The sequence below is a fragment of the Rhineura floridana genome, chromosome 4, assembly GCF_030035675.1.
Source record: "Rhineura floridana isolate rRhiFlo1 chromosome 4, rRhiFlo1.hap2, whole genome shotgun sequence".
Lineage (NCBI taxonomy): Eukaryota > Metazoa > Chordata > Lepidosauria > Squamata > Rhineuridae > Rhineura > Rhineura floridana.
In genome coordinates, this window is record NC_084483.1 from 25,852,655 (window position 1) to 25,863,402 (window position 10,748).

General features: G+C 43.0%; 1 protein-coding gene across 1 annotated transcript in view; it reads right to left on the reverse strand.

Moving 5' to 3' along the window:
• The window catches only part of LDAH (lipid droplet associated hydrolase), a 157,455-nt gene extending 147,201 nt beyond the window's left edge, over positions 1-10,254 (reverse strand). Inside the window, exons 1-2 of the mRNA XM_061622689.1 lie at positions 9,871-10,254; positions 3,069-3,224 (exon numbers count right to left, since the gene is read on the reverse strand). Coding sequence (XP_061478673.1) covers positions 3,069-3,224; positions 9,871-9,907 — 193 coding nt within the window. The 5' untranslated portion in view covers positions 9,908-10,254. The remainder of the gene's footprint in view (positions 1-3,068; positions 3,225-9,870) is intronic.
• Positions 10,255-10,748: the final 494 nt, after the last annotated feature.

Here is a 10,748-nt window from a genome sequence, read left to right on the forward strand (position 1 = left end):
TTTTTTTTTAGTTACATTTTTGTCACTAAAACCCATTTTCCTTCTGATACAACACTTTTGAAAAGCAGGACACTAGAGTTTGGAAGCAGCACACTTTGTTCTGTGCCCATGCTAAGCCACACTACAGCTACCAACCAACTGCATAGAACAGTGGTTCCCAAACTTTTTTTCACCACCTGAAAACTGATGGTCTTGGCAGACCACTTAATGATTTTTCTGCCTGCTGTAGCAATTGTAATTCCACAGAATTCAAATGGTAAAACAACATAAGATATAAAAGCAATAAAATGAATATGAATACTTAATGTGATGGATGCTCCATCCCCATCTTCATCCACAGATCCGCAGACACACCATGGACCTCCTGAATGAAACTCATGAACCACTGGTGATCCACAGCTCACAATTTAGGAACCCCTGCTATAGAAATAGCCAGTGCTTTTTTTGTGATGCTAATCACCAGTACAGAGTACCAACATCGCTTTTACTGGCAAACATTTTGTGCTGGCACCCACAACACTTTTATCAAAATATGAGCCGACTCATGATTTTTTTTTTAACAAAAGCACTGGAAACAACCAATGATCTGGGACTGAGAAAGCCCTCCAGACAATCTAGCCTAAATTCCTATCGTCCTGTAATCCCAATCAAACAAACAAGAATGTACATATCGGGGACACTTCCAATTTCGGTACATAAAGGTTTATGGAAGAGAGTGTCAAGAGCAGCACATCATACTTTAAGTATATTCAATAATGAACTACAACCCCTTCCCATTTATTTCAGAACATATGCTGCAATTTATTATACCTCAAAATTAACCAGAGATTAACTAAAGATTCTAAAAACAAGCTCATCAAAACAATATGGAAAAGATATTCCTGCTTATCTTTAAAAGAGCACCATCTTCTGGCACATCTGTTTCCATGCTACAGTCAGAAAGCACAATTGCTTTCATTACATTCTACTTGGTTTGTAATAAATGCTGCCTGCAAAGCCTGTATGGCAAGAACTGTGTACATTAAATGCATCAAATTCCAACATCGAGAGCTTCTGCAGCAATTTTTTTTTAAAAAAGGAAAGAGTGGTTATTGTTCTGTTTTTCCCCTCCTATAACGCTAGAGCTTCCCCACAGAGAGCAATTGAACTAATAAAATAGCTCTGAATAGAAAAAGAAGATTTGTGCAGGCTCGCAAAAGAAAGCCTAGATCATGGGTAGCCATTCTGGTGCCTTCTTCCCGATGTTGTTGGACTACAACTCCAGTCATCCCTAATCTTGGACTGGGGATGATGAGCTGTAATCCATCCAACAACCAGAGGGCTACAGGGAGGTTAGTCACTCTTAGTCTAGATCCTTATATTCCTCTCCCCTATTTTCCAAGAAACAATGGCCAAGTGATACTTCCTGCTTTCGGAACTGGATTATGAAAATCTTTTTGCATTGTCCACTCCTGTCCCACTTTGTCCACCCCCCCCTTATGATTTTCTATGTCCCTGCTGCTCCCATTCTGTTCTGCTCTTAAGCATTCTGACTCTTGGCTTCCAGGATATCCTGACAGTGCTTCCCATTTTGGCCATGGGGAGATTGGAAACTTCAGCTTCTCTTTAGATTAACCATAGTTTAGTGGGCCAGCTGAACCATGAACTGTGGTTAATATTAACTATAAATCAGATCCACAAGTTATAGTTAAGATAAATCACAGTTTACACACCTTTGGCCAAGACACTAAACTGGACAATCAAAAACAAAAGCAGAAGCTTTCAAATACCACCTTGCTACTGCATCAGAGGAGGAGCTGCACAAATCCGAGGTATGCTGAAGCTAGTTCTCATAACACTAAATTATGGCTTAGTGATAAGACATCTTAATATAGGATATAAACATTAAAGAAATCTTGTTTTAATAGTACAGTAGGGCTCCACTCATACAATGGGTTACATTCCAGACCCCCGCCTAAAAGCGAAACCCACCGAAAAGCGAAACTCAGTCAATAAAATGGCGCCCGCCTGAAAAACACTGTTAAAGCGGAACAACCACTGTATGAGTGGGGCCTTACTTTAATTGAAAGCTGTCGTATTAGCAAAACGCCGAAAAGCGGGCTGCCGAAAAGCGGGGCTCTGCTGTAATGCCAGACAACTAAACATTAAGGCTGCAATCCTATGCACATTAACCTAGGACTAAATCCCATTTCACTCAGTAGGCCTTACGTCTTGTAGATAGGCATAGAATTGTACAGCTAGTTGCTCATTTGTCTCACATTAAACCAATTAATTAGATTTAGGTTGTGTACACACCATGCCTTTATAGCATATTCAACCCACACACATAAGGAATCCTGGAAACTGTCATTTGTTAGGGGTTTGGGGAACTGTAGCTCAGTGAGGGTTAACTGCAGTTCCCAGGATATTTGGATGTGCTTTGAATGTGCTTTAAAAGTGTGGTATGTATGCAACTTTAGATACAATAGCAGATTTCAAAACAATGAATGCATCTGTTTGAAAGTCCTCAAACAATTTTTCTATCACTATCCATTCTTTTCTGATCACACAAAAACTTTTCAGATCCACATATGCTTCCCCCTTTTTAATTTGTTTTATGTAACTGTATCCAAGTCCTTCTCCCTCCAGATCTTCCACTTCTCAGAATATGTTCTAACAAGAAAATACACATGGTAAACCAGGGGTTCCAAACTGTGGTCCATGGACCACCAGTGGTCTGCAAACTTCATTCAAGTGGTCTGCAGTTTGTCTGTGGATTTGTGACAGAAGGTGGGACACAGCACATTCATCCCATTAAATATTCATGTTGATTTTTAATTGTATTTTTATTGCTTCTTTTATTTCTTTTATTTTATTGGACCCCAATTTGAATTCTATGGAATTCAAACTGTCGCATAATAAAATACAATATATAAGAAAGAAAAGCACCAACAATACATTTAAAAGTCATGCAGCATCTAGCACAACAGGCAGAAAAGTTGTCTACCAAGACTGTCAGCAATTTTCAAGTCGTCCATGGGGGAAAAGTTGGGAACCGCTGCAGTAAACAAAAAAGTCACAAAACTTACCTGGGATAACTAGAAATAAGAGTCTGGGAGCATTTTCATTTTTCCAGAGATCTTTCCCAGGGCCACACTTTAAAACCTGTGTAGCTGCTCCATAAATGTAAGTGAATTCTTCATGCACCAGAACTTGTTCTTCAGATTCTGCTTTCATGCCTGTTGCTGAAGAGAATAAGAAAGTCTTAAAATGTAAATAGTTAGGCATGAATAATTAGTATATGAGCTTCTTCATAAGCATAGAGAGAAATTCCTCAACTCCTGTGTGGCCAAGCTACAAACAGAACAAGAGTTTTAACAAACATTCACATCCCACTGCTTTTTGGAAAGCTCAGAGCAGCCTGCGGAGGCTCCCACCCAGGCAATGATAAAGTTCACAGACATTAAACTTCAGCAGTGTTACAGCAGAATATGTTTCCAGATCATTCACCATCCTCTTACCAGCAAATAAAAACATTGAGGTTTATCAGAGTTGCAGCTATTGATTAAAATACCACAGAGACAGATTATGGCAAGACTAGAATGTTACCTGCCAAACATTTCATTTAGAAAATTGGAGCAGGAAACACTGCCAGATTGAAAGCATCATGTTACAAGATCTATTGCACTTTTATAATCACTTACTGGTTTCCATCCAACATGCAAGGGAGGTCAATGAGCATTTTCCACTCATTTTGATGGGTACCAGTTCAAGCACCAACTTTCCCATCTCCTGTGGTCAGTTTCACCTATCCTAAGCATGATTGCAGGGGAGTAAATCCCACTGAACTCAGTAAGCGTGCAAATGATCGATCATTCTCAGCAAACTTGCACAGGATCCCATTTTTTACCTCCTGGATTAAAAAGCAGAGAAATTCACTAATAGGCAAAGAAACCTTGTGTTTTAAGAACAAACCTATAGCCAACAGATATTATCAAACTCTAAAAAGCAGGGAAAATGGGCAGCTATAGTGAATGCACCAGGGGAGCAGGAGACCTGACTGCCTCTGAGATATTGTACTGCCCTACAAATTTGTAAAGCTACAAACACAATTTGGCCTCATCTTTCACAGTCCAATCCATTTCCTGTGTAGCATGGAAGAATTTGGTAATATGTGCCTCTGAGCATATGGTGAGTGGTGGCAACACCTGCAATCATCCCAAATAACAGAAACAAGACATGTGCTGTGCTGATCTTGTTTTAACATGGAAGAAGCAGCAATATTAAGATAGTTGATATAGTTTACAGTCACTTTAAATATGCTTGATCTGCTTTGCAATAGTGAAGTTTCCTATAGCAAATCATTTTCTTTTGCTTCTGTTTCTGTGAATATGTGAAGTACAGCAACATTTTGCATAATTTACACTAAAAAAACTCCAAAAACAATTGTGGAATAATGGCACTGACTATTTTGCAATATAGCCTCCAATGGACATTAGTGCCTCAGTCAGCACAAGATAAGACAGTGGGAGGTAAAATATATTCTAGCAAATTTCAAGGTGTATTCTATATTTTTAATTGACCATGCTCACCTTTCCTTAAGTGGAGTGGTTTAAGCATAGCAGGCTGAAAACATGCATCTTGGGCAAGCCAAGTTTCTTTTTTCCAACAGCTAGATTCATTCCTTAAGTTACAACATATTGTAATCAGTCTGATTTTACATCAAACTGCAGCTTCAGATTCAACTGTTAATGCACCCAAAATAGAAATAGAACATAACCTTCAGTTTGAAACACAAAAGGCTGTCTTCACCATCATATGACACTGACCAATAAAAAGGCTTTGAAATTAATAAGAATAAATCTGACAGATTTCTACGATGAATAATGAGAGAAATATAATTGTCTAGGTTAGATTTTCTGTAGAAACATTAGTAACACAGGAAAGAAGCAAAGTACACCAACAAACATACAAAAATGTAATTCTCCATCTTTGGAAATGGCAGGTGTTGTCGCTACTCACCATATGCTCAGAGGCATGTTACCAAATTCTTCCAAGCTACACAGGAAGTGGATTGGACTGTGTTTGCATTTTTACAGATTTGTAGGGCAGGGTAATATCTCAGAGAGGAAGTCAGGTCTGGTGCATTCACTATAGGTGCCCGTTTTCCCTGTTTTTTCAAGTTTGATAGAAATATCTATTGGCTATAGGTACATTCTTAAACCACAAGGTTTTTTTGTCAGCTAGTGAATAACTGTTTAGAAGCAGTTATTAGAAGCAGCAGTAATACGACACAAACTTGGATTGTGCATCTCACCGTCTGGGCCTTATCTCTAATCAAATATATACAGTAGACCAGTAGTTCCCAACCTGGGGCCCGTGACCCCCAGGGGGCCCGTGAAGTAATCCAGAGGGGCCACAAACAGTAAATAAATGATTTTTTTTAAAAAAGTCTTCATTCCCTGGATGCTGTCTGTTCCCCACTGCCACTGCAGATGACACCTCCCCCTTGTTCCAAACAAGAGGGGAGGACTTTTGCTGAGGCACCAGAGCATCTTTCAGATGTGCTGAAGGCAGGTATCTGCCTATGAAACATGTGGCAGATGCCAAAGGAGGTTGAGGGAGGTGCTACCAGGAAGAAGAAGGGATTACTATCACTGACTCCCATCTCCTCAAACTGCCACTGCTGATGACACCCTTACTCAGAATGAGAGGAGAGGACTTTTCATGAAGCAAAAAGAAGCAAGGCTACTTTCCCTCTTCCTTCCTGGCAGCCAGCCAGCCTGCCTGTCTGCCTTTCTTGGTTCCTGATTTACTGCCATCTCCTTTTTAAAAAAAATCTTATTTGTGAGGTGGCCTAGATCTTGACTTCGGCCCGGATGGAGCCAAGGAGCAGTGAGGAAGCTGAGGACTTGCTTACCCCCCATCTCTAAGGCTAAGTGTGTGTGCCAACATCCCCCCTTTCTTCCACCTACATTCTGTCCCCAACCTCTCTCTCCAAGACGCTTCAGCACTTGAGGGCTTCCTCCCTCCCATGTGCCCAAATGCATGCACGCCTGCAGATGCTTGCAGGAGGGGCAGGTGTGTTTGTGTGTGTGTGCGCTGATCTGTCTTCTGCTCCACTCATTCCCCAAGTGTATGCTAACCAGGTCATCCGTTCTGTTGATCATTCCAAGGCCTAAAAGTCCCCTACTCAATCTATCCACCCTTCTGTCTTCATAATCTAGCATCCCCACCACTACCACATTGCTGCTATTATTTGTTGTTGTTATAAAAGCTCAGCAGATTGGCTGAGGTTAGGGTCCACATACTTCAGCTGAAATGAATTTATTTAATTATTACTGCATTTATATCCCACTTTTCCTCCAAGCTGCTCAAGGTGGTGCACATAGTCCCCCCCTTTCCATTTTATCCTTACGCCAACCCTGTGAGGTCAGGCTGAGAGACTGTGTCTGGCCTAAGGTCACCCAGTCGGCTTAATGGCTAGATGGGGATTTGAACCTGGATCTTAGTACAACACTGTAACCCACTGGTGTTGGGAGACAGGACTGTAAATCTTCAGACGGGGGGGGGGGGAGAGGGATATCAATTTGATGATCCTTTGCATTAAAAAAAGAAGGCAACACCTCCCTGTCTGCAGGGAGCTTTTTACGGAAAGGGGTGTTTGCAGATGTTATTTTGCCACCCACCATTTTTTCACTTAACAGAGGCTAAAATTACAATTAGCGTGGGGGGGGGGTCATGGCATTTTTTGAGCTTATAAAGGGGGTCCTGTACAGTAGGGCCCTGCTTTACGGCGTGCTCTTTTGTGTCATTTTTGCGTCATTTTTGCGCAACACGGCCCATTATAGTGAATGGGGTTCTGCTTTACGGCAGGGGTCCAGAACGAAACCTGCTGTATAAGCGGGGCCTACCTGTACTCATAAAGGTTGGGAACCACTGCAGTAGACCACTGCATGCTTCAAAACAAATAGGTTTGGTTGCAAGGAGGATAACAATAATCCTGCAGAGATTTGATGCATGACAGAGTAATTATACTGAAAACATGGGGGAGGAAATGCAGAGGTGAGGACTGGGAGGGGAGGAGGCAGGATGGAGAAGGAAGGAGAAGGACAGGTTTGATCATTTGCATGTTTATTAAATTCAGTGCTATTTACTCCTGCGCAATCATGCTTAGGATAGGTAAAACTGACCGGGGAGGCAGGGGGGGAGGCAGGGAGAGGAGAGGAGAGGGGGAAAGCAGGTCTGATCATTTGCATGCTTATTTTCAATGGGATTTACTCCTATGCAATCTTGGTTAGGATAGGAAACACTCACCATGGGGGGGGGGAGCGGGAAGGAGCGGGAAGGAGCGGGAAGGTGGAGGGGAGAGAAGGTTTGATCACTTGCATGCTTATAGAGTTCAATGGTATTTACTTCCATGCAATCATGTTTAAGATAGGTAAAACTGACCATGGGGAGGAGGAAGGGGAGAAAGGGGAAGGAGAAAGAGGGGATCGGAAGGGGATGGGGAGGGAAGGGGCAAGAGGAGGGGATAGGAGGAAAGAGAAGGGAGGGTGGGTTTGATCATTTGCATATTTTTTGAGTTCAGTGGGATTTATTTCTATGCAATCATGTTTGAAAATGAAAATGGACTGCCTTCAAGTCAATCCCCACCTATTGCGACCATCTGAATAGGGTTTTCATGGTAAACGGTATTCAGAGGTGATTTCATCATTGCCTTCCTCTGAGGCTGAGAGGCAGTGACTGGCCCAAGGTCACCCAGTGAGCTTCATGGCTGTGTGGGGATTTGGACCCTGGTCTCCCAGGTCGTAGTCCAACACTGACCCAGGGAAGGGGCAGGGAGTGGGAGGGGAGGAGATTGGGTGGGTGGGCACTAGGCAGAAGGGAAGCCCCTTTCCTTTCCAAAAGGAAAACATTGTAAACAGAATCATTCTTTTTCAGGCTTTCCCCCACCTTTTTATTCTATAGCAGGCACATGTAGCCTCCCACCCAAATTTAAACCAAAGCTTTTCCTGGCCACATCCACACCAGGCATTATTTCAATTTGGACAGTCATGGCTTCTCTCAAAGAATCCTGGGAAGTGTAGTTAGTGAAGGGAGCTGAGAGTTGCTAGGAGACGCCCTGTTCCCCTCACAGACCTTCAATCAGAGTGCCTGACTGTTAAACCATTCTCTCAGGGGAATAGGAGTCTCTTAGCACCCTTCACAAACTACACTTCCCAGGATTCGAAGGAAGCCATGACTGTCTCACATGAAATCAAAGTCTGGTGTGGGTGTGGCCCTCTGATTAGGCAAGCCCAGCAGCTGTGAGGCTTTTAGAACTCTGACAGTTGGTTCTTACTGAACATGCTCCGCGCTATCATTGGGTCCCAGCCAAAATTTATTAAATTAACTAAAAATCAGCCAGGCATTTTTTAAACTTTTAAACTGCAGCAGATGAAGGTCAGAGTATGGGGCAATGTCAGTATTAGGATTACAGGTACTCTGTGAACATGGCTGATTTTTAATGAATTTCAACAGATTATGAGAACAGAGAAAAAAGTCCAAAAGGGCTCTGAGGTTTTTCTCTCTCTTTTTACACTTTGAACTGTCTATTCTCTCTGACTGTTTTGTGTATTGCCATGAAAATTGACAGGGTTGTTAAGCAAGCGTTTCTGAGTTCAGGACTATAAGTTATGTAAGGTTTTGTTTTGAAATGAGCTTATGGGAAGCATCAGAATGGCACGGGGGTATTTTCAATTTAACATTGCGGAATGTGAAAAATCCCTGCTGGCTATAGTATACAGCCACTCTTGTGGCGGTGTAATAAGTGGTGCATCTTATTACGCCTTTCTTTATTGAAGCAAACCCTGCAGGTTGCCTTGGCCTATGGGAGATGCAATGGCATACCTTACCTATCTTATGAGGTTAGTAGAAGACATGTGGGCCAGACTACACTCTTTAGAGTTAACATGCAGGGTTTTGAGAATTGCAGCAGCTGAGGAGAGCTGAGCAGAGCAGCTGCAGTCTGAAGCTTAGGGTCTGCTTTGAAAGCAAATCTCCCACTCATACCAGTGGGGTTTTCCTCCCCAGAGCAAGTAACACCTTCAGAGGGGGGGCGAGGGGGGTTCATCAGGACCACAGCACAGGAAAGAATGAAATTCCCTTCCACACTATTTTGATCCCATTAATTATCAGCACTCTCCATTAATGAAAATGGACTGCCTTCAAGTGGATCCTGACTTATGGCAACCGTATGAATAGGGTTTTAACGGAAAGCAGTATTCAGAGAGGGTTTACTATTGCCTTCCTCTGAGGCTGAGAAGCAGTGACTGGCCCAAGATCACCCAGTGAGCTTCATGGCTGTGTGGGGATTTGAACCTTGGTCTCCCAGGTCATAGTCCAACACCTTAACCACAACACCACACTGGAAAACTCATACAGATTGGCTTTATCTCTAGCAATAGAATGGAAGATGAAACTTACATGATATGTTAACTCATAACCTGTATTTTCTATCTCTTGCAGACATAAGAAGTCCAAGAGAGATGGGAGGGAAAAGTGGAAATAAGCCCGTGCGTCTCTCGAAAGCGGGGCCACTACCAATTAAGCAGGACAAACTATTGCTTGTTCTCTTTCGCTGTGGACTTTTCGCGCCAGGCTGCTTTATCTGGTCTTGGTTGGCCTCGTTGCAATATTGTCCTTTACTACCAAACGTGACTTTTCCCATTCTACACCGGGGAGAGAGAGCGGTCAGGATCAGAGAGGAAACATGATTAACCAGAACAAACCCAAAGACCAAAAACAATAAAGGAGGCCTGAGCTCGGAGGACACCGACATCAGCACCACCAGCCCGGGGAAGAAGAAAACGGCGGCAAGAATCTAGCCAGCCCCTCTCCAGCACGTACCTTCCCCATTCGGCTGCTGGAGGCCGGCTCCCGACATTTCTGAGACAGAAACCAGGTATAGCCGCTCTCGCACGGAAGAAGCAACAGCACCTTTGGCGCAGCACCAGGCGCAGATGTTTTAACACCAGTGAGACGAAAGAAGCTGCTCGTGGGCACTTCCGCCAGGCTAGGAAATCGTAACATGCAGGGCGGGCCGATTACCACATGAAGCAGCCTATACCGAGTTTCTTGCGTCACGAGAGCCCCGTCCCCGCTGACTGGAGGAGGTAACTGGAAGGGAGAGCGCAGATCTTGCCGGGTAGGCTGGCCGCCTCTTTGCTGCGCTTCTGAGTTTTTCTCAGCGTGTCTTCTCTGCTGTCTCGCCATGTTGGGAAAAGTTTGATTGGTTGAATTTCTGCCTTTCAGGGGTGGAGTGGGTCACCAGCGGTAATATATGGAGAGGAAACGTTCAGAGTGCATACACTCCACACATTGTTCGGCCCGCTGCAAGTATAAATTAAAATAGCAAAGCTCGGATGAGTATGTTTTCACCAGTTACTGCTGCTGAGCATTGTCATTTTACAGTATTTTAACCTGTCTTGGGGCACAGCAGTCACAGTTAAAAACAGCTTAAAATAAATGCATACAGCACTAGAGACAGTTTATCTTAGGTTACCTCCAGACTGTCAGTATTGTGTAGGAGGGTTTGAAGCACACTATTTAAATTAGTTATATATTTAAATTGAATTAAAGTGCACACTATATATTTAAAGCAGTATTACAGCACTTTAAACAGTCATGGCTCCAAAGAATCCTGGATATTGTTTGTTAAAGGTGTTGAGAATTGTTTGGAGACCCCTATTCCCTTAATAGAGCGGTTTTAACAGTTACATCCTGCT